The sequence below is a fragment of the Stenella coeruleoalba genome, assembly GCF_951394435.1.
Source record: "Stenella coeruleoalba genome assembly, chromosome: 4".
Taxonomy (NCBI): Eukaryota; Metazoa; Chordata; class Mammalia; order Artiodactyla; family Delphinidae; genus Stenella; species Stenella coeruleoalba.
Window position 1 is genome coordinate 35,935,098 of NC_137149.1, and position 23,982 is coordinate 35,959,079.

General features: G+C 52.8%; 1 protein-coding gene across 1 annotated transcript in view; it reads left to right on the forward strand.

Annotated features, from left to right (window-relative positions):
- Positions 1 to 551: 551 nt before the first annotated feature.
- The window catches only part of LOC307185475 (uncharacterized protein C4orf50), a gene marked incomplete at its 5' end in the record, with an annotated part of 50,515 nt that continues 27,084 nt past the window's right edge, over positions 552 to 23,982 (forward strand). The window contains 6 exons of the mRNA XM_079919802.1: positions 552 to 838; positions 5,391 to 5,529; positions 8,744 to 9,337; positions 18,261 to 18,372; positions 19,451 to 19,578; positions 21,061 to 23,601. Coding sequence (XP_079775928.1) covers positions 552 to 838; positions 5,391 to 5,529; positions 8,744 to 9,337; positions 18,261 to 18,372; positions 19,451 to 19,578; positions 21,061 to 23,601 — 3,801 coding nt within the window. The remainder of the gene's footprint in view (positions 839 to 5,390; positions 5,530 to 8,743; positions 9,338 to 18,260; positions 18,373 to 19,450; positions 19,579 to 21,060; positions 23,602 to 23,982) is intronic.

Below are 23,982 nucleotides of genomic sequence, written 5' to 3' on the forward strand. Positions count from 1 at the left end.
GAGCCTCTGCTTCAGCATTTGTAAAATGGTTATGAAAATGCCCATCTCCTGGGGTTTCCAGGAGAATCGGACTAGGTAAGGTGAGATGACCCAGTGCAGTGCTAGTTTCCCTTCCCCTTCCCCTAGTAAACTCCAAGCCTGTGATAAATGTTTGCTGGACTCAGAAAGGAGGTTTAGAACTTCATGTATTACCTGGTGAAAACTTGAGCTTCACTGCTGAGAATTTATAACATTCTGATGGTCCTGCCTAGAAATCTTATTTTCGCTCTTTGTACACATTATTAAGTTTTCAATTCCAAGTGGCTTTTCTGCTTTGGGTGACTGCCGGCATGCTGGCTTGTAAAACGAGAGGCTTTCATTCATATTGTATGACATTTCTGCAGGTGTAACCCAAGTCCCCCACTCATAAATAATCCACCTGTTCTTGCCCTCCTCAAAGGGTATTTTCCTGCACAATCTGAAGGCACCACAGCCACCCTGAAATCTACAGAAAGTCCATGTTGCAGATTCACTTAATTGTATTAAGTCTTGGCCCATGAACTATGTCTGGGATGGAGCCGACAGCTAAAGGACGGACTGAAAAAAGTTTCAGCTACGTTGTCAGAGCCCCCAGCAGCGATGGGTTTGATATAATGAACGTCGATGTGAAGATCGACACGTCCTGGATCTTCCAGGATGTAGAGGAGACTGGTGAGGAGCCGGGATGTCTTCCAGAAGAAGCAGCTAGAAGCCCAGACATGGACACGGGAACACTCAGGAAGCAACTGGAATCCTCAGAACAGAAGCTGTTGGTAGCTGTGGACAAGTACGTGATGTCGGAGTCTGGGCTGAGGAGCAGGTAAATATACCCTTTGGACCTCTTCTTTGTGTATGTATGAATCCTGGGGCATCCTAATTGTGTCAGGATGGAGTGTTGAATCATTTCTGTGACTGAGGATGCAGGCAAAACAGTCAGTGTTCCATAACCCGCCACAGCAGTCCCTGCTACTTCTCTGTCTTCCCCTTCCTCTGCTCCGTATCATAGGGGCTGAGCCTATTTCCCAGGCTCCCTCGCTCACTGACTTCCATCTGGGTCCAGCCAATGGGAGACGCTGAAGGGAGGACGACGGGAGAAGCCAGGGTGTTCTCCCCTTCTCTTCTGCTCTGGGTGACGTCTCTCACTATGGCTGCCATTCAGTCATGCTTTCGGCTTCCTCTGTGGTCCTGCTTCTGGGCCCCAGTATCATCACCTCCTCCCTGTCTATCCCTCCAGCCCCAGGGGCAGAAGTGGCTCCCAGCAGCTGCTAACCTCTGGGTTGCCTGTCATCTCTGTCTGGCCTTTCATCTCTTCCATCCCTATGTTTGTTTGATTCTCACTGCTGAACCTTCTGGTGTAGGCTCTATTTTCCTGATGGAACCGACATGGTCCAGAGGTGGGGCATTTGAATCCAGGTCTTTCTCCAAAGCCCATGCTCTGTTTTGATACCTAGGCCAGTAGAATGAGCTGGGGTCTTGCATACATATCAAAGGAGAAACCAGCATGGAAATGCAGTACGGTTATGGCTGGGGTCTGACAGGTTTACCAATATGCCAACAACCAAGTGTCTTAAATTTGTCCGACTTCACGCTTTTGGTGTGTTTTCCTTCATTTTAGTAAAGGCAAGTCAGTAAATGTGTATTTACATGATCTTTACTTTTTCTCCTCTTTGTAAAACTTTTCACGTGAAAAAATTCACATATGAGAAAAATTATTCTGCCACCTTCAGTATCAGTCTATGTGATTGTCCATTCACTCATTCATCCATTTATTCATTCATTCCCTCATTCATTCACTCATTCTACAACGTGCACTCAGCCCTCGGGAATCACATACTGTTTGTTGTATGAGTCTGCTGGGGCTGCCATAACAGCCCCACAGACTGGGGGGCTTAAACTGGGGGGCTTGAGCAAAGCACCACAGACTGGGGGGCTTTATTTTCTCATAGTCCTGGTGGATGGAAGTAAAAGATCAAAGTGTGGACAAGGTTGTTTCCTTCTGAGACCTCTCTCCTTGGCTTGGTGATGTCTGCCTTCTCCCTGTGTCTTCCTGTGGTCTTCCTTCTGTGCGTGTCTGTGTCCTAATCTCCTCTTCTTATAAGGACACCAGTCATAGTGGATCAGGGCCCACCCTAATGACCTCATTTTAACTAAATTACCTCTTTAAAAACCCTATCTCCAAATACAGTCACATTCTGAGGTACTAGGGTTAGCTAACTTCAACATATGAATTTGGGAGGACATATTCAGCCCAAAACATGAGTTCTAGGGGTTGAGAACTGGAAAGGCAGGGCCCCAGCCCTGGAGAGATAGAAGTATAGCTCACGCAAGGTTGTACATGGCAGTGAAAACCAGATGGTCACAAGGCCTGGGAAAGATGGGTGGGAAACCTCTGCCAGAGGAGACCCCTCTATGTGAGGGAGAGACAGGCAGCCTGGAGGCACCATGAGTGGCGGAGAGGAGGGGCCTCTGTGGCTGGGGCCGGGGGTGAAGCCATCCTGGAGGCGGTGTCCTGGACCTGCCTGTGGGGAAATGTGGGCTGTGTCCTTAGTTATCTGAAGGTGGGATGCACCATCCTGTAGAAGCAGGGCTTCGGGAGGGGTGGCCCGATCTGCAGCAGGGGTTGGGAGAAAAAAGAGTTAAGGCTTACCAAGAGCCTGTGGTGCAGGACACAGGGCTGACCTCCCCCCACCATGCCTCCATCGCTGCTCCCTTGAACCCTGTGGCACATAGAGTGATATGATCCCCTTTTCCAGATGAGGAAACTGAGGCTCAGTGGATGAAATACATTACTCAGTGTCACGGAGAGCTGAAGCCAGGGTCTGAATGCACAACTGTGAATATAGATTTCAGGCTAATTTCACCATGGGTTTGCTCTAAGTAGGGGATAGTAAAAGATTGATAATGTACATTGGATTTCACTTCAGTTAAAGAGTTAATATTTAAAAGTATTTATTGCAAATCTAATGCAACCACGATGTTAGAAATTTGAGAACGAGAACCCCACTCCCACCTCCATAACACTATCGTTGCTGCAAATTCATTTACAATCTAAATGCAACAAAATTAATAATAGCTGAACACTTGTTGAGTGTTTCCTCTGGGCTAGGCACTATTTACATGCTTGACCCGTATTAACAGACTTAATCCCTAAAAATAAATTACTAGAAATGAAGTAATAGCAATATCTTCAATTTCTAGATGGGGAAATTAAGGTGCTGGCTTAAGTAACTTCTCCGTGGTCACACACCCGGCTGCATGCGGGCGCTGGGACCACCCAGGCTGCCTGCCCGATTTATCCTGGGGGATATTCCCTGATGGAGTCTCCCAGTTCCGTAGCACTCTTTGCGGCTCTACACTGTAATATGTATATTTTTAACTTGTCATTAATCAGTGGAAAATGGCACTTCATTGCCTAGTTCCTGTTTATGTGTGTATATGTTTCCTATGGCTGCTAAAACAAATTACTGCAAACATGCTGCCTTGAAACAACACACATTCATTGCCTTTCAGCTCTGGAGGCAGAAGTCCTAAAGCAGTCTCGCTGGGCTACAGTCATGGTGTCCGCAGGGCTGTGCTCTCTCCAGAAGCTGTAGGGGAAACCTGTGTCTGCCTTTTCCAGCATCTATAGCTGCATTCCTTGGCTTCTAGCCCCTCCCCGTCTTCAAGCCAGCAGGGTAGCATCTTGCTTCAGTGGTCACATGGCCTCCCCTTCTGCCCCCCTCTCATGAGGACAGTCGTAATTGCGGTTAAGCCCACCCAGATAATCCAGGATAATCTCTCCGTCTCAAACTCCTTAACTGAACCACATCTGCAGTCTCTTTTGCATCTTAAGGTAACATTCATTAAGTTTTGGGAAGCAGGGCATGGATATATTTGGGGGCTCTTATTCAGCCTGCCACCATGAAAGTAGTCATTTTCTGCCTAGTTTAAGTATAGGGATAATACCAGAATTAAATATTGTCCCAGATTTAACGTTTCAGATTGGTCTCAAAAACTAAAAAGTTAAACTTTTCTTTTCCCATTCAGATATCACCACGTTTTATAATCAATCAGAAGGCACTCCACCCAAGCCTCTGACTGATGAATGTGCGGCCACTCCTCTGGTTCATTTTGGAAGGAACTTAATTTTAATCTACACAAGAGGGCCCCCTCCCTTCTGTCACTTTAGAGACCCTCCCCCAGGGCCTCAAAACTAGAGCAGGAGAGGGGACTCTTGGCCCTATTAGTAATAAGAGTAACTCACTTTATTTAATCTTCACAATAACCCTCTGAGTAAGGTGCAATTACCTGTTTTACGGATGAAGATACTGAGGGTCATAGTGGTGAATGAGCCCAGTTAAGACCTCATGGCAGGTAAGTGGCAGAGCCAGGAGGCAAAGCTAAGTCCTCACCCAGGGAAGCAGAGTCTGTCCTGGATGAGCAGGTCACCTGGTGTGGAGCTGGGTAAAGGAGTGAGGCTGTGCAGAGCTTGTCCATGTAGGCTGAGAATGCACTTGCCACGCGTTTCATGGTCTTCTATTATAGAAGTAAGATTGGCACATTGAGGGGACTTGGCTACTAGGTACGAGCAGGAGACAGACAAGTGAGTCTATGTGGCTCCGCCGCTCCTCATGGGACCACTAGGCAGATGTTCCTTCTGGCTTCCCTCCATTCACATGTGCTCCTCCTTTCTATGTAGCTGAGGTCAGGGTTCACTTCCAGCCTGGGTATTACTTTGCATATTGTACAACTTCAGCACTTTCTGAAGTGCTGAAGACTTCAGGTGGCTTAGCCATCCCTAACTGGTAGGTCATTTCCAACGTCTCACTTTTGTAATCCAGAGATTAATTTTTTAAATTGCAGAAACCTTTTTTCTGCATTTCAGTCATTTCCTTAGAAAAGATTTGCAATAATTTAGCTTAAATGGGAGGCAGCAGAGCACAGGGTTAAAGCATGAGTTTGGGAGCCATGCAGCCTGGACTCTATAATGCTCTGTGACCTTGGGCAAGTTGCCCGGCCTCTCTGATCCTGTTTTCTCATGTGCGAAGTAGGGGGAAGGGAATCCACCTGTAAGGATTAATTGAGACAATGCAGATGTATGGTTCAGATGTTTGGTTCAGTCCTTTTTCATTGGTATGACCTGAACTGGGGATTACTGGTTTAGGGATGAGAACATTGTTAAGATTCCCAGTGACTTACTATTCAAAAGAGGTCTCTGAAGTATTTTAGATCATCTTCAAAAAGATAGGTATGAATGTTTTACAAAATGTCATTTTGTCAGAATATCAAATTGGCCAAATAACAGAAGAAACAAAGAAGATCCTGGTGTCTGTGAAAAGCTTAGGCCACGCTTACAGCATCCTGAGTAAACGCCTTACTGCTTCAATGCGCAGAATTCAGGAGCTGGAGCTGTCGGAGAGGAAACTCCTCCAGAAGGTGGACCAGCTGAGCGCCCTCGTGTTCCAGGAGAGAAGTGCCTCTCTCCGGGCCCAGGAGCAGCTGGAGGCGCTGCAGGGGGAGCTCGCCAGCCAGGTACCGAGTCCCTCCTCCTTCTTTCCAGTACTTGTTTCTTGTCCCAGCAGAGTCACCCCATAGGTTTGGACGTGGTAGCAGCTGCCCTTGAACATAGACAGTGGGGCGGGCCTGGAGAGCCTAGCCAGGAGGGGTAAGAGAGGTCCCAATTCTAACAGTGCAGGCAGGGGCCGCTGGACCTGGGCAAGGTCACGTGGCCTCCCTGGGCCTCGGCTGCCCCATCTGTAAAACGGGGCTCCCATCCTGTCCTGCCTGCCTCATAGGGCTCTGGCTGGGATCCACTGGGTGGCATGTGGGGGCTGTGCACTTGCTGGGAGCTCTGGCCAGAGGTTCCTTTCTGTGGACTTGGTGCCTGTCAGGGGAGCCGGCTCTGGCCTAAGGACAAGGAGAGGACTGATGCGGGGTCTCTGCCCTCAGGAGCTGGCTTGCGGGCAGGGACACAGATGGGAAACAAGTAACTCCAAAGCTGGATGCTGGGAGCCGTGGGGAATGTGGTGTGTGGTGGGGAGACAGAGTTGGTGAGGCAAGAGGGTTGCAGGGAGGACAGGTCGCCAGGGCCCTGGCATGACCCAAATTCTGGAGGCAAGGGGGAGCAGGACTTAGGGGGGCCTTAGCAGGAGAGGCTCATAGTCAGGGTTTTGGGGGATATCACTCTAACTGCATGGGAGAGAGAGGCGGCAGGGGCAGGGGGCAAGTTAGAGCGTGATTGGAGAGGGAGTGGGTGGTTAAGAGGATAGGCTCTGGAAGCAGATGCCTGGAGCCAAACCCTGGCTCTGCTACTCATGAGCTGTGTGATCTAGGCCAAATGACTTAACCTCTCTGGACCTCAGTTTCCTCATCTGTGAAATGGGAATGATACAGTACCAACCCTGTTCAATTGTTGTGTGGGTAAAGGAAGGTAATACGTGTAAAACACTCACAACGGTAGGCATTTGGATAGCCCTAGCTGCCTTTGTAATTACTAGTCTTTACTGAAATATTCCAGGGGAGAGATGACGAAGGCTGGAGGGCAGAGACTTGGCAGGCAGAGACCCAAAGATCCCGAGAGGCATCGGTTTCAGTAAATTGCTACTCACGGGGCAGCACAGCGACTGTTAAATTGCAGGTTGACACCCGTAACTGGGTTGTGAAATCAATTCCGTAACTCACAACCAGCAATTTTAAAAATGGAATTGACTAGGAATTATGAAAGGGCATCACGTGTACGAAGGGGAGTGCTGTTTCCTGAAACTTCTGTTTCAGTTGTCAACACGTGCATATGTATAACGGGGCATGTTCTTAAATGTATTTTTTACCATGGGAAGTAGTCCAGAATGTTTGAAAAACACCAGATTGATTAGCTTTCAACTGAAATAGAAGTGAAGCATGGAAAGCTAAGAAGTTCCATTAAATTGAAATTAGTCTCTGAGATGCCAGGGAGACATGCAAGTGCCACTTTTCCCCTTTGCATTGAACTTCAGGTGCAGAAAGTTGAGTTCATCCTCCTTGGTTCACAGCACATCATTGTCAGGGTCCGGGAGTTTTTAACCCGAGGTATAGTAGTGTTACGTGGGATCCCACCATCAAGAATATAATCTCTCCATGGAAAATCCTGTAATTAATATTTTTTGTCATGCCTTATATACATATAGGGTTTCCCAAGTGAATAGACACAGTCCTGCAATCACCAGAGGTTCCTAGTATGATGGGGAGACAGAGGATGAGGGTGACAAGCAAGCGAAATGACATGAGCGAGCTCGGGGCACTGCAGGACCCGCAGTTATGTGGCCCACACACATTTCTTCATTGCATTCTCTTGTAGTCTGTATGCTCCTGGGAATGTCCTGTCACAAAACCGCATTTCCAGATGAAGGGCAAGATTTCAGAGAGGTGAGGGGTCTGGCTTGGGTCCCCTCGGAGACCACTTGGCCCAGCTTCAACCCAGCCCAGACACTAACCCTCGATCTCTCCCCGGAGCTATCTGCATTTCAGAGCATATTTTGCAGGAGTGCATGAACTCTGCCCTTTGTACCTGATATCTGCCAAATGGCAATTTGCCCCATTGTTGTCAATATTTGCAGTAAGCATTTGCATACAAAGACACCTCACTTCTGTGGTGACCCGTGGTCATTCCCAAAGGTGATAAATGTAGACCCATCCAGGTGATGGGGCACCGTCCACCTAGCATCACCGAGTACAGGATTCATACCATTGGGAAGACCCCGAGCAATTTTCCTCGCAGGGAATCTAACTCCAGTTTTATCTGCCCAAATTCCCCCCAAAACACGCTGTCAAACAAAGCCTGCCGGGCTGTTCCCAAGTTTCCTCTTTCACATTTGCTCTTGCTTGTTTGTTTTGTCTTCTGCAAGCTCTCGTGGCTATGACTGAGTATGAGCAGCAGGGACTAGCAGTTGACAGAGAGCTTAACATGAAGGCAGTTCTATCCATTTGCATCAATTAATTCTGAAAATTGGGCAAGGACGCCCATTTTTGCAGTGCATGGGTCACCCCAGTCCAGCCTACAGCTCATGCGTGGGGGGAGGGCAAGGTTTAAGAACAGGGAGATGTGTTCCTTGGACAGGCAGCGGGCCAAGCGGAAAAAGGAAAGGTCTTGAGTCAAGTACATGGCGGTTCAGTGACTTTTAGTCGTGTGACATTGTGCAGGTCACTTCTGAGTAGCTCCACAGGGCGTATTCACAGGAAGGAACAACTGCTGTGACACTGGTGGTCCTGTCTCACCAGCCAGAAGCCATGGTCAGCTGATCCTTATTGGTTCAGGCATTAACCCTGTAGGCACTGGGAAATGGAGAGTTCTGGGAAGTTCTGCAAGTGAGGAAGTGGGGACACTCAGGGGGTTCCAGGTGGCAGCTCTTTACAAACTGGTGTGGGGGAATCACATGTTGGAACCACTGGCCCTCCCAGTGTGCACCAGCCCATCCCCCTCCTGCCCGTTGCACAGTTTCCTTCCAAGAACTCGGGGAGCTCACGGATATGCGGGGCCCACACTAGGGGGAGGTAAGGTGCTCGTCTCCTGGGCAAACTTTAAGGGGGCGCCAAAAAACAGTCATCGAGATCAATAATATTTTGCAGCAATATTTAATGCAAAAATTAATGCAAAAAGAAAAGGCGCGCTGAACAACAAAATATCGAAGTTTCAAATAAAGACAGGCTCAATGCGAGCTACGGTGCGTCCCCGGCCGCCTTCCTGACGCCCTCCTCCACCGCCAACCCGTAGGTTCAGGAGAAGGAGCGCGCGGCCCGGCGGCAGCGGTGGCGGCTGCGGCGGCTGCGGGAGCGGCTGCGGCGCAAAGACGAGGCGCTGGGGCTGCAGGCGGCGGCCCTGGAGCGCGGCCGGCGGCTCCAGCGGCGCCAGCTGCGACTGGTGCGCGAGCAGGAGCGCATCCTGCGAGCGCAGGTGCAGCGGCTGGAGTTGGACGTGCGGCGCCTCTGCCACGCCGCGGGCCTCCTGCTGGCCGAACTGGACGCCCCGAACCAGGGTGGCCCCCGACCCCCGGGCCCGACCAGTCCCCGAGGCGCTCCCGAGGAGGCCGCGGAGCCGCGCGCGCTGCGGGCCAGGGCCGAGCGCGGCGAGCGCGAGCGGGACCGGGCGGCGCGCCGGCTGCGGGAGCAGCGCGCCACCGAGCGGCTGCTCCGCGGGCAGCTGGAGGAACTGCGCTGCTGCATCTATGGGCTGAAGCTGTCGGAGATCGGCCTGCAGGGCCAGGTGGAGGAGCTCGCCCAGCAAAACAGGTGCCTGCGAGAGGAGCTGGGAGCCCAGGCCCCCCGAGAGAGAGCGCTCAGCACGGCTCCTGCTGGTCACGGTAGCCTGGTAAGTGGCCGCAACCCAGAGCACGAGTGATTTTCTGCTTTTCTCTAACTTTCTGCCGCTTGGTCAAGTCACGGGCTCCGTCATTCCCCCGTTTTCCTCTTCAACCACCCCTGCAACCCACCAGCCCCCTTCACCCACCCTTCATTCCATCCGCGCATCTACCCACCTGGTGGTGCCCATCCACCCCTACAGCTTCACTCACCCGTTCACCAAGCCAGCCACCTCCCCACCACCTGTCCACCTGCTCGGCCACCGTCCACCTGTCCATGCCCTCATGCACCGTCTTGTCTACCCACCCACCCACCCCTCTACCCACACTCCATCATCTCTTTCACCCGACCATCTGCTTGTCCATCTCTCCTTGCAGCCACTCTCCAGGCAGTCATCCAGTTACCCTTCACCCCTCCTCGTCTGTTTCCTCCTGTCCGTCCATCTATCTGACATTTGATGGGTCCCTGCCTGTGCCAGGCCCCGTGCTGGGCGAGCTCCTCCACGTGCAGTATGACATTAACTGTCATGGTCTCGTGACTTCCACCCCGATCCGCCCCTCCCTGGGAAAGCCATCACCCTTTCCCACCTCCCTCACAGCTCCAAAGGTGACCACGGTCCCCAGCGTGCCGGTGCTGTACGTGCACCTTCATTTCTCCTTCTTTAGACTGTGAGCCCCTTGAGGGCAGGTCAGATGGCTTCTGTAGCGGCCCCCCCAGCAGCAGCACACAGGAGGCCCTCAGGACTGTGCAGTAGAGCACATGCAGGGTTCAGCTCCTTTCCAGTTCTCCTATTTGCTAGCTGTGACCCCAAGCAAGTTTCTTAAGTTCTGGAGCCGAGAGCAGGCTGGGCACCGATGTTATCACCTAACTGATAGACGAGCAAAAACTTAACGTTTAATATACTCCTGCCATGTGCTTGGCACCCTACGGTGTTTTCAAAGGCATCATTTAATGCTCATAAAACTGTAAAGCAGGTACTATTAATGTCCGCACTCCACAGAGAGGAGGCTGAGGCTCAGAGAGGCAGTGCACTGACCTGTTGTCACACAGCTCAGAAGAGGCAGAAGTAGAATTGGATCCAAATTGGATGTGAGTCCAGAGTACTTTGTGTCTCCTGCACCAGGCTGCCTCCCTGAAAAGGGAGAGTTAACTCAGCTCCCTCCAAGACATCCAGATCCCACTGGGTTAATCTGCATTTAAGGAAAAATAAGGGAGACACTTTAGCCCAAAGAAGATGACTCATTAAAAAAAAAATTAAATTTATCTTTGGACCTGGACAACCTATTTCAAATTAACTGGAACTTTAGTCTTCTCAAGATAATGAAGTGTATCCTGCCTAGATCATTTTAATACTGAGTTTATCTGTGGTTATATTTTATCTTTTTAGTACTTCATTCTACTCATGTTACTTCTGCGTGTCCTGTTCGTTCTTCCTCCATTATGTTCATCAGGTAAAAGGGATACAGTGTACCTTTAATATTGGCACCTTGTTGTAATTTCAGAAAATAAATCGTGCAGAGATGGAAATTGTCATTTAGAATCCTTTCTGTAATTTTTCTAAACGTAAGATTTTAATTTAGGCTGTCGGCTTACATCCTATTCTCCCAATCTTTCTGCCTTCCCGTGCACTTCTACTCTTTCTTTTATCTAAGGAAAAGGGTGGATACCTAAATATTTTAGAGATGCCTCCTAATGTTTTGTACGTTTTGTGTTCTCTCATTTAATCTTTAGTACAGCCTTGCAAGCCAGGTGCTATTATCCCACTGACTAGATGGAGAAACTGAGACCCAGGAGGTTAAGTGACTTGACCACAGGCATGCAGCTCCAAAGTATTAGGGCCAGCAAGGGGACATGGGCCAGATCAAGGCTGTGACTCCAAGAGGCTGTCCTTACCTTAAGATGCTGGGGCCAGCGTTGGTTCTTGCGGAGTTTGGGGCAGTGTCAGTGGCTGCGTTTGGCGGCTTGTGTGATCAGTTATAAGCCCCTTGTTGACATGCATCTGTGACCTTCTCGATGTTTCATGTCTTATCATTTAAAAGACCCAGTGCCCAAGGAGAACTGCATGCTCTCAAGACCTTCCTGGAGGCTGCTGTGCACAGTCAAAAGTCTCTCAAAAATTCCCTAAATTTCCCATAAAGTGTGGTCCCCAGCCAATTCTGCCTCTATAGCATCCGGAGGAGCCAGCCTGTTATCAGATGAGTAGCAGAGGAAGCAGGGGCCCGTGGAATAGAAAATGTTGATCCTTAAACATGGGAGCCATACACACTGGGGTGACATGCTCATGCTCTAAGATGGCAGGTGGGACCCGGAGTGGACAGAGGCGGTGGATTCCGCTGGGTGAAGGGGTAGTAGCACTTGCTGTCCTCTGAGTGTGTCAGAGTGAAGAGCCCATGGGAGCGTGAATGCAAGAGCCCTTTAAAGATGGAACAAATGTCAGTTACCGTTTCAGCATAGAGTGTCATGGGACGGTCACTGATCCTGGCTTTTAGCAATCTAAATGGCGGCCTGGGAGCATCCGGGCTGGGAGAGTGATATTAGCAAGGGCTTGCTTTGGCCGTCGGCGTCCATGTCATCGTGGTTTGTGCATTTCCTGTGTGGCTTGCTCTCACTTCTGGGAAGTGGCTCCCATCCCCTTGCTCATGATCTCTCCACGGGGGGCTCGGCACCAGGGCGACCAGCTTCTTGCTCCAGCCAGACGTTAGCAGTTCTCCCAGATGGAGACAAGCAGGGCCGAGTCCCCCCAGCTGGTGGGCCTGGAGCCTGGCCCTGCCTTCTAGGAGCCCCGGGAGCCTTGCCAGTCATCTTATTTCTATGCCTTAATATCTTTATTGAGCAAATAGAAATGTAGGTACTCTGAGAGTTTCCTGGGGCTACCCTAGCAAAGAACCACAAACTGTGTGGTTTCAACAATAGTCCTGGAGGCTGGAAGCCCGAGATCGAGGTGTCGGCAGGGTCGTTCCTTCCAAGGCCTGTGAATGAAGATCTGTTCCGGGCCTCTCTCCTTAGCTTGTGGGCGGCTGTCTTCTCCCTGTGTCTCATTGTCTTCCTTCTATGCATCTCTGTGTCCAAACGTCCCCCTTTTATAAGGACACCAGTCATGTTGGATTAGGGCCCACCCGAATGACCCCATCTTAATTGAATCAGTTGTGTCTCTATTTCCAAATCAGGTCACGTTCTGAGGTCCTGGGGGTTAAGAGTCAACTTAGGAAGTTTGCGGGGGGGACACAATTGAACTCATAACAAGTGCCCTCCTTGGATGCACCGTTATGAGGCCCCGTGAAACAGTAGAACTGTCGGTTCTAGTTCCTTGATGTGCTTCTTCGCCGGCTTCATGGGGGTACAAAACGATTCCTATATTTATGAGGGAGTCTTTGCACTAGACGCCATCTCTCGTGCTCTGCATCTGTTGTCCACTCATTTTGTCCCTCAACGACCTTCAAGGGAGGCACTATTTTACCCCCATTTTACAGATGAGGAAGTGAAGGCCCGGAGAGTCCCAGGGTCCCACAGATAGTAAGTGGTGGGGCAGGATTTGCGTCCCGGCAGGCTGACCCTGAGATGAGCCTGTGAGTGCCATGCTCTGTTCCTCCGGTAACTAGTGGTCAGTGGGTCCAAAATCAGCATTTAACGGGTGCCGTACAACGAGGTGTACTCGGGCCTGAGCTTGGTACCAGGGCTGGGAAATAAGACAAGACCCCTGCCTGCACGGGATGACAAGACTGCCTGGAGAAAGAGGGTGCAGACAGAGGAAGGGGGAAGGGGCCTGACAATCTGTGGGTCACTGTTGGGGATCTTGGTGTTTGGAATGGGGAATGGACCATTCCCCATGACAGGGCCACAGGGTATGTCAGAGTCTTCCAAACTGTCCTACTCTCAGCGGGCACTGACAGCCCTGACTCTGAACACGTTGGAGTCGAAAAGGGCCACCTTGAAAGGAAGAAATCCTCCAGAGAGCGCGCTGGAGAGATGGGAAATGCCAGCCTGTCACCAGGTCACGGGGCAGCATGGCTTGCAATTTTAAAGTTAAAATGCTAGACTCTATTGATAACAACACTGTAAAGCCAGATGGTGTCCCTCAGGTCTTGGTCTGGCCTGTGGCCATGGCTGTGCACGTATGAGATTGTACTCAGTGTTCTGAGAGCATTGCATGCATGCATGCATGATTTCCCAAGGCTGACAGTGCATTTCCAAAGGGGCAGGACCCAGAATGGTTAAGAGCCACGCGGCAGATCTTCAGCGCCCTTCTCTGGATAGCGGTGTAACCCCCAAATGATCTCTTTTCATAAGCCCCCAGCAGCTCCATCGCCTTGGGATCCAGCTCCACTTCCTAACCTCGGCATTCAAGGCCCCAGCTGCTCTAGCCGCTGCCTCCAGGCTCACTGCCCACCCCTTCCTCCCACCCTGTGGTCCTGCAGGTCCCTAAATATGCCAGACTCCTCCAGCCTGCTTACTTTTCCTGTGTCTAGAGACTTCTACCGTCTGCTCCCCATGGCCCCTTGGTAAACCCCTGCTTCTTTCTCTCCATTTGGTGAGAATGTCTCTTCCTCCAAGAAGACTTTCCTGATTTTACGCCAGCTCCTTCCCTCCTTGGTGCCCCCATTATGATATGACCCACCTCTGGCGACCCTAATTCTCACTGTGCTGGGCCTGGCTGCCCACCCCCCCGTAGCTGTTCCTTCATCGTCATCACCAACTGGGTCTGATTCAGCCATAAATCCCAGCCCCTGTCCACAGGCTGTGGAATACTTGGTGAGGAAGTGACTCAGTGAATAAATGGCCAAAAGAAGATATTTGCTCCATTGCCCATGGGAAATGGAAACTTCCAGACGAAGGGACCAGCCTGAGATGGCAATGCTGGGAAGTGAGGTGTAGAAATTGGGAAACGAGAGGGAGGTCTAGCCCCAGGGAAGTGTGTATCATATTGAAAATCATTGCAAATTATTAGGGTGCCTCCAACCCAAACCAGCCCCTTGGTTACATCTGATGTGTGTCATGGTGTGATTTATGGTGAGGGTAATCGTTATGAGAAGATATTTTGATTCTTATTTACACAGCGCTTCCCCAAACAGGATCTCCTTGATGCTGGGAGGTAGCCAGGCAGAGATCAGTGATTTTGTCCCCAGCCCCACAGAGGAGGCACATGCCTTGCCCAGGATCACACAGTTTATAGTTTCGAGAACAAGTTGCTTGGAGCCCAGGTCCCCACAGGAATAGCCATTGCGAGGACAAGCGCCCAGCTCGGGGAGGAGTTTGGAGAGGGGGTTTCTGGTCAGAATCCCAGGTGAAAGAAAGTTTAAGAGGACTCTGGTTTGCAAGAGAAGCAAAGCCTCTCTGCAGATGTGTCCAGATGCTTTTTAGCAAGCGTGCACTGGGCATCCTGTATGTTCCAGGCACCGTGCCGACCACTGGGGCTGGGGAGGCGATCCTTCTCTTCAAAAGTTTATAGGGGAGATAGACACAGGGACAGAAAGGGCAATTTGGGTGACGACCACTACAGCAGGGGACACCCTGGGGCAGTGGCCTGGCCTGGAGGGTATCAAGGAGGCTCGTATAAAGAGATTAAAAGTCACTGTCTTATGATGTCAGTGTCAGGCTGTCATCCCAGAGCTGCGACCCCGCTCCTTGTGACAGTGGCCTCAGGAATGCGGGCTGCTCAGGCCAGCTTCTCGACCCCGGCGATCTGAGTAGAGCGACGCCTGGTGGCGAGTATGAGAATGTCTTGATTGTTTCCTGAGTCCAGGCAGCCCGTTCCTGCTCACAGCTTGCACCTGAGCAGAAGTGCCCGTTACTTTTTTGTAACTTGTCACTCACTCCTGCAAGCGAGCAAGGGCTTTAAAACAGTTTCGATAATGTCAAAAAACAAAACATAGGCAAAAGCCACGAACATACAAATAACGTAAAAAGGAAATACAGATGGCCCGTGGTCTTACAAAAAAGGTCCATTACTTAAAAACAAAATACGAATGAGCAAAACCTCACGATTCCACTGTATTCTGAATATTTGTCATATATTAAAGGTACCTCAATACTGTTTATAGTTGGTAAAAATTGGAAACAACCTAAATGTCTGATCAGAGGGACCTGATTTGGTAAGTGAAGGCATTCCTTACGTCAGAGATCATTCGGCAGCCCTAAAACACCACATTACAGAAGAAGTTGTGGAGAAATGATCCTTCGATACCATCACATGAAAAATGCACAAAGCGAAAGTCAACATTTTGTAGAAACAGACTTTTGGAAGAATTTAAATGTCTCTGCACAGAAAAAAAGCCCAGAGGGATATATTCTCACACATTTGTAATATTTGTGTTTGGATATCACTGTATTCCTCATTTTCTTCTTTCAAAATAATTACACGTTAAAACTAAAGCCAAGTAAAGTTACAGGCAAATGCTCCTGTGAGTGTTGAAAAGCAGGGAGGGCTGGCAACACTGAGCAGAGGGGGGCAGGAAGCGGGAGAGAAGGCCCGGATCAAGTTCGGAGACCTGAGTTCAGGTCCTGTTCTCCCACTGTGTGTGCTGTGTGACCTTGGACAAGTCACTGTCCCTCTCTGAGTATTGATTTCATCACTTGTGACATGAAGCGGGTATAGCATCATCTTGGAAGTCCTCCCCTGGATGTTAGCTCCTCGAGGCAGGGGTCTGTGTGTGTCACCCATGGCTGTGTCCCAGCCCCAGGACAAAGCCTGCCACATAGTAGGTGCTCAGAAAGTATTTGTTGAACTGAATGGAAGTAAACTTGGTACTGGAGCAAAATCCAAATAGAAATGAACAGCAGAACAGTGGTGGCCTTCGACACTGCCCTCCGCCTCCCCTTCATCTGTTCCCTCCTCCTTCCTTCTGCTTCTCTCTCTTGCTTGCTCTCATGTCTTTGAATTTCTGTCTCCCTTCTTGCATCCTATTTCCTCTCTTTTTTTTCTTTCTCATTTGCCTTCTCTCTCTTCCTTTCTCTTGTGCCTTCTCTCTCTCTCCATTTTCTCATCTCCACCTCCTTCCAATAGTGATTTTAAGTTCTTGACAAGAGTGTTTAATTCTGATCGAGTGGGAAGCTAGTGGAGAAAACCGTGAGGTACCCCAAGGTCTGTGGGCAGAAGGCACCTGTGGCAGGTTGTCCGGGCCCATCTGGATGCAGAGCAGGGCTGTGCCCAGACCCCTCTGGTTTTCACTGGTCTTGGCTGGGGCCCTGTTCTGGTACTTGTTAAAAGCTTCTGGGTGATCCTAAGGTGTGGCCAGGGCCTGGTCTCCCCTGGTCTCTGAGGAGAACTGGACAAGACACAAACTGTCGCACAGTAACTGGAAGGTCACAACCTTGGGGTATGAGGAGAAGATGCTGCAGTGAGGGAGGGGCTTCATTTGGGGGAGGCTCAGGGAGGCCTCATTAAGGATCTGGCCTTTAAGTTAAGCCCAGAAGGGAGCAGCTGGGCCAGGCAGAAGGGTGGGGAGGAGAGGTGTAGGCAGCAGACACAAGGGTGCGAGGCCCCAAGGCAGGAGGGAGAAGGGTCCATCCAAAGAGCAGAGATGGGCGTGGTGAGGCCGCACAGGCAGGGGTTTTATCTTTCAGGGCAGTGGGAAGCATGAAAGGGTTGGAAACAGGAGGGCAACCTGAGCCTGTTTCCATTTCAGTGCAATTGCTCGGCTGCCAAAGGGTGTGGAAAGGAGGGGCAGAGAGCCAGGGGCAGGGAGGGCTTTGCAAGAAGCAGCCTGCAACCAGTACCCTTCCCAGGAGGGTGCACCAGGCAGGCAGGAAGAACCGCACGTGCGGAGGCCAGCAGGAGCCAGCGTGGGGGAACAGGGAGGCACTGTGAGAGGAAGCCAGGACCAGGAGCGTCAGGGGCTGCGGTGACAGCCCTGGACGGCCTCCGTGCCTGACCGCAGCCCAGGAGCTGATCCCGTGGACTGAGTGGGGGAGGTGAGGGCGGACTTGCAGGTCAGAGGGTCCCTGGCAGCTGCGGGCAGGACGGGAGGGGAAGCAGGAGGCCCAGTTAGTGGCCAACGCAGGGGTCTGCTGAGAGCAGGTGAGGACCTGGGGACGGGCACGGGGCATGACCTGTCCATTTCTGTTTCTCCCTCCCCTAGAAGAGCACCTGACCCACAGTAGGAGCTTAATAAACGTTTGCTGAATTAATGCACGGCGAGTCCGAAATGTCTGCCTTTCTGCAGGCTCTGTCTATCCATCCAACTGTCAAACCTTTATTAAGCACCTACTGTGTGCCAGGCTGGAGTGTCAGTGCGGACCGAATGAAGGCCAGTTTCCTTCCTGAACGACCTCAGGTCTAGTGTGGGAGCAGGTGGGAAGCAAACAGCGCCCCTTAGAACCGGGCTAGGCGTACCCGGGGCAGTGGGAACCTGCAGGACACTTGTGCCCTGGCCCCTCGTGGGTGGTGGCTGGAGCCGCAGTCAAGGTGCTGCCTCTAACGTGCTCTGCGGGGCGGGGGGTGGGCGTTGGGTTAGGGAAGCTCCTTGCTGCAGCCCAGCTTGCCTTTTGGGGTGAGATCCAGAGGAGGAGGGTGCCGCCCGGAGATGCCTGGCTGCGGCGTTTGGGGCCTGTGGACAGTTGAGGGACAGGACTGCCCAGAGGGACAGGCTCCCACCTCGGGTGGATACAGAGGGAACTTCCGCACCGGAAGGAAAGGGGACTGGAGCCTTTGGTGCCACCTTGGGGGGCCCAGAAAAATCTCGGCTGAAGGGACAAGCCCCCCATTGTCTGCTAAATGCTTGCTGGGTGCTCACAGGAGGCAGTTTGGTTGGCAGGACCGAGAACGCAGGACCAGGGCCCTATGGCCAGGCCACTGCCCTCTGCTGTCCTCACCTGGGGAGGGGATGCAACTCCCTCCAGGGGTCCTTGGGAGGGACTTGGCTGGGACAGGCTTGGAGGGTCCCTTGCAACCAGGGACACTCACAGCTGTCTTGTCTTCTTGTGTTTTTTTCCTCAAGGAGGCCCTGGGCTGTGTTCAGGATGAATCGCTGCCCCTGCCCTGGGAGGAGGCTCCGGATGCCTGCGGAAACCGAGGCCCTGACGGGGCCCCTGGACCAAGGGGCTCGGCAGGTGCGTGGGGGGCCCCATGTGGACATCCGCTGATGGGCCAGCTCTCTTACGACATCCTGATGACGCAGCAGGGTGGCGGTCCCTGCTCTACGGTCAGGAAGCTGAGGCTCAGAGAGGTAGTGTTGCTTGCTTGTTGCCACACAGCTGGGAGAGGTAGGATCAGAGTCCACAATGCCCACGGCAAGGTCTGTGACTTAGGATCAACCCGACATTCAGGCTCAGCCCTCAGCCCTCAGAAGGTGCCAACCAGGCGACGCCCGTGCCAGCCTCGGGCAGCAGGGGTCCCTTCAGGGGGATTTGTCTTCGCAGAAGACCGTGTCATGACCGGGAGCTGTTCTATTCCCCGCCCCCGCCCCAGTGACAGCTCAGGTGTGAGACAAGTGTGCAGCCTGGGAGTTGCTGGGACCCCCTTATCCCTAAGTTGTCCCTAACGGGAACCAATATCTCTGCTAATATTCTCGGGTGCAGCTTCCAGGGTCCCTGCTGCAAAAGCCACTGCACGCAGGGAGCCCCAAAGCCATGGTGTCCAACTGGCCATCTGTGGTTTATGTAGTTTTCCAAGGTGAAATTCAACTTAAGGATGAGGGGGTCAGTTATACCCAGCGGGGCTGTTGACCAGCAAAGCTGACCTTTCCCCTCCATCCCATTTCTGGGGAACAGAGCTGACAGGTCAAACGAGGTCAGGTTTGTCCTTGGGGAAGGGGGCAGGGCGTGTCTGGCAAAGCCTGGGCATCAACTCCGCTATCTACGTGCTGACCATGAGGGGCTGGGGGCCAGGGATCATGACCCTGTGTGACCATGACGGTGTGGGGCCAGGGAGATGTCGTGGGCTTTGTGGTCAGAAGAGGTGGCTTCCAGACCCGATTCTGCTGCTCATCAGTGAATGTCATTCCCCATCCCTGAGCCTCGGTTTCTCACCTGACAGGCAGTGGTGGCCAGCAGGCCACTTGTGGAGGCTCAAAGGCCCTGAGTCATGAGAAGCGCTGTCTCATCCTAACAGCAGATGGCACTGCTGGTGGCAATCATGGGAAAGCTCCTAGGAGGGTCTTCTTAACTCTCCGGTTCTGTCATTTCCCAGGCCAGCCCTCCGAGGGGCCCCGCGCCTGGGACTGCATCGGGGCTGGACAAAGCACTGCTGTCTTGATCCCAGGCCCGGAGACCACGGACAAGCTCCCAGGAGACCTCGCAGGATCTGCCCGTGGACAGGTGAGGCCAGAGGCTTTCTGCGTGCCTGGGGTGCCAGCTGGGTCTGATCAGCCCTACTGTGTGTGCTGCACGGTGTGGCCACCACGCAGAAGAGGGGAGAAGAAGGTAAAGAAGCTTGGGGTTTGGAAGAACATTCTGGAAATAATTGAGAGGGAGATTTGAGCCCTGAGTGGGGAGTGCGCAGGAAGGCTGTGTGCCCCAGCTGTGTGCCCAGACCCAGCTGCCACGTAGCAAACTTCATCTCATTGAAACCTCTCCGCCAGCGATGGGGAAGGAGCCATGACCCCCCAGCTTCTGCATATGAGGAAGTCGTGATTTCCCAAGGCCTCACAGCCCTCTAGGGGACTGGGGTCCTCACGTCTCCATAGCCCACACTCTGCACCACACTCTGCCCTACGGTTCAGGAGCCTGGCTCCAGCCGGCCCTGATGCGGTTCTGTGGTTCTAAAGAGGGGGCCTTCCTTGCTCACCTACTTTCATTCATTCACCTCCTGCTCTGAGCCACTGCGTGGTGTGCTGTGTCACACCCAAAGTGGGAAAAGAGCAGAGCAGCCCCTGGGGTGGGGAGAGCTTCACAGAGAAGCTGGGGAAGTAGTTAGACAGACAGGAAACCAGGGATGGACAGCGAAAGGGCAGGCCAGGTGGGAAGACCCGGCAGGTAAAGGTGGTGAGGCTGGGAGCGCTGCGAGGTGCGAGTGGGGTCGTGGTCGCATGTGAGCTGAGGGCTCCTACCGAGCCTGGATGAAGCCAAGTTTCCTCTCCCGGGCCTCAGCCCAGCCCGAGTTTGTTCTGAGTCAGGCCAGTCCTCCTCTCTGGTTAAGCTCATTGAATAAGTAAATATAAAAAGATATTCAAAAATATCTATGAAACCCCTCCTGTGTGCCCGGGACTATTCTAGGCAGATGGTCTACACCGTGCTGTCCACTAGAGCCTTCCACAGTGCTGGCAATATTCCGCACCTGTGCGGTCCAGTGTAGGAGCTGTGAACCACGCGTGGTTTCTGAGCACTTGAAACGTGGCTGGTGTGACTGCAGAACTGAGTGTTAACTTCCACTGAATTGCTTTAAATTGGAAGAGCCCCGTGTGGCCTGTGCGGCTACCGTATTGGACAGTGCAGGGCTATGGGAGGAGTTAAACAATTACACACCCACATATCCTACATGATGTGAGTGAGGGGAGGGCGCCACAGAGCGAGGGAAAGGGGGTGAATGGACAGACAGTGGTGGAAGTGGTCAGCAAGGCCTTTTTGAGGAAGTAACGTTTGAGCTGAGATGTTAAGGAAGCCAGAGGGTGAGCCGTGGCAGGGGGGGCGGGGGGGGGCAGAGGGAAGGGCAGGGGCAGAGGCCCTGGAGTGCTAACAGACCCGGGGTGTTTGGAAGACCTGTATGGCTGGGTGAGGAGATGAGCTCAGAGAGACGGGGAGAGGCTCTATGGGGGAAGGGGCCGCTTCACCCCTTCTCTTCTCTTCTCTTCCCTCCCCTAGTTTACTCCGGCTGAGCCCAGCTTGGGCGAACAGACTCTCCTTCTCATCTGTGGCTGCCCCCCGGGGCAGGACATGGACAGCTCACTCCTCCCGGTGGAGCTGGCCTGGATTTCAGAGCAGAACCTAGCAGCCACCCTGACCCAGGTGTCCTTCCTCCCAGTGCAGACATGCACAGGCCCTCCCTGGGGGCAGGCTGGGGACTCGGCTCCCCTGCCACTGCTGCAGCTGCTCCTGGAAGATTCCCCAGAAGAACTGCAAGCCCAACAGGTGCTGGAGGCCAGGCCCCCGCCTGCTTCCTCCGCTGCAGGACACCCCAGCCGGGATCACCGCCAGGCAAGGAGCCACGATGCCTCCCTCTGCCGGGAGTCCCCATGCATTTCAAATCACCGATTTCCCAGGAGAGGCCCCAGGGACCTAAAAGACTCTTGCAAGGAGGGAGGAGGAACCCCAGGGCGGAGACCGGAGATGCGGGAGGCGAGGAGGACCTGCGGCAGGAAGGAGGACGACCTCGGTGCCAGGGCTCAGTCAAGTCAGGAAAGCCGTGAGAACCTGAGCCTGGAGGCTGGTGTCAGGGCCCCAGAGGGTGTATGGAATGAGCACGGGGCTTCCGAACCCCCGGCTGCAACCTCCTGCCCTGGGCCCAGGCGGGAGCTTCCACTGCCCCTTCTTCAGGGGGAGGCCTCAGTGTCAACAGAGGGTCCTGAATCCCTGAGCAGGAGGGGGTGGGGGGGAAGGCATGTCTGGAGCCCCCAAGAAGGAGGAGAAGGGGGAGAAGGGGGAGGAGGGCTTTCATCATCAGAGGAGGAAGAGGCCCCCACAGCCGCCTTCTCCAGGGCCCACGGCACCAATGGGCCGCCTCCGGCAGGTGCTCCAACCCTTGCAGAGCAGGGCAGAGCCGTCAGGAGAGTTCTGGGCAAGGAGGAAGACTGCGTGTGGTCTGGAAATGCTCTGCTTCTCCCAGAGGAAAGCCCTGAGGACAAAGGACAGGAAGAGGAGGAGGAATTGTCGCATCTCCAAGGGTCCAGCCCGGGCCACAGGGATGTCCGGGAGGAGCCTGGCTCCGAGGACTGTGAAGCCAAGGAAATGCTTTTCCTACTGCAGGAGGGAGGTTTGCCACCGTCTCCTGGATTGGCTTTATGGCCCGAGGGGGCCCGACCTACCAGTCACCCCCGGGCTCCGAGCAAAGGCCGTGAGGGATCTGCGTTAAAAATAGAGGAATTTGAAGAGGAGATGGAGGCTTGTTTCCAGCAACTCTCCATCCTGAAGCCTGGGACTGGGGGGCATGGCCGGAAAGCTTCCTCGTTGGCAGGAGAGAACTGGAGCTTTGCTCGGAGATGGTACAGCTGCCAGGAGGACGCGTATCCTCAGCAGGCTTTGGCAAACCAGGATCTCGATATTTGTTATGCCAAGGAAGCAAACCCCGAGGAGCCTGATGAAGACGTTAAGCGGGGAGAGAATGAGGCCCTAGGCACTGGCGAAGTTCTTCCAGGGCCGGTGCTGGATTTGGCCAACCTGAGCCCGGGCCCGCCAGAGGGGCCCTCTGAGTGGGGTCGGAACCAGCTCTCTCAGCAGCCGAGAGCCCTCGAGAGAGCGAGGACGAGGTTTCGTCAGCTCATTTCTGGATTGAAGACGGAGAGAAGCAAAGTTTTACGTGACAACGCCAAGCTTCAGGTAGATCAGGAACGATGCCACAGAAAACTGCGTGTCCTGGAAAAAGAGAGGGCGAGAAATGTGAAAAAAATATCTGCGCTCAAACAGGATAACGGCGTGCTGTTAGGAGACATCTCTCACGTAAAGAGGGAGCTGGACCAGTACGTGCAGGTCATTTCAGACCTTGAAGACTGTAACAGGAAAAGTTACTGCAAAATTTCTGAGCTCGAAGAGGAAAACGAGAGATTGAAAGGGCACCTTGGGCAGCTCCGGAAAGCCATGTCTGCGAGCATCCGAAAATCCAAAGGCGTGATGGAGTGCATCACCCTGGAAAACTGGGAGCTCAGTGCACTGATTTCGGAGCTTGGGGTCAGTTATAAAGATCTGATAAAGGATATAGTGCTGGGAATAGAAGACATGATCCAAGCCTTCAGGGGGGAGAATGAACACCTTCTACAAAGGATCCAAGTCCTGGAGGGGGAAGCCGTGTGGGGGAGCAGCACAGATGTGGGACCTTTGGTGAGAGCAGAGGAGTATCTCCAGGGAAAAAACATGATGGCGGTGGACCAGGTGAACGCGGTAGAAAGGGGGGTGCAGGTGACTGAGCTTTCAGGGCAACTGACTGCAAGAGGCCCTGGGCCACCCTCGGAGCAGGAAATGGGTCTGGCTGGAGTGTGGACGGAACCTTGTTTAGGCCTGGAGAATTCCAGGTGCGGTGCTGATTCTCCTGCTACATCACTGGTCTGGGGAAACGCCGCAGGATCCAGTGCCCTGCAAGGAAACACCGATGGGGCAGGAGTGAACGAAGCACATTTGGAGAAGGACGACAAAAGACCACGGTGTTCTGCAGACCAAGGGCGAGCTCTGAAGTCCCCACGCAGTGGCCCCCGGGTAGGTTGACTCTGCATGGTTGTTTAATCATCTTGCTGACTTATAGCACTGACCACACCCTTTACTACCGTGTCCTCCAGCAGCCCTAGGAGGGAGGAACAGTCACCACCCCCATTTCCCAGATGAGAAAACATAGGCACAGAGAAGTTAAGTGACTTGCCCAGAGTCACACAGCTAGGAGGGGTTGAGCCCAGACTCTACCTGGGCAGTCAGGCTCTAGAGTCTTTATTCTTACCCTGGACAAGATAATGCGAGTCTGCCCCTCTGCTCAGGCTGTTCAAGTTGATATCTGGTGGGACATGGAGTGGGTGTTTACACTTTAATATTAGAACTTTTATTTTCAGACCAAGGAGTTTTTCAAGCACCTCAAGTTATAATTCT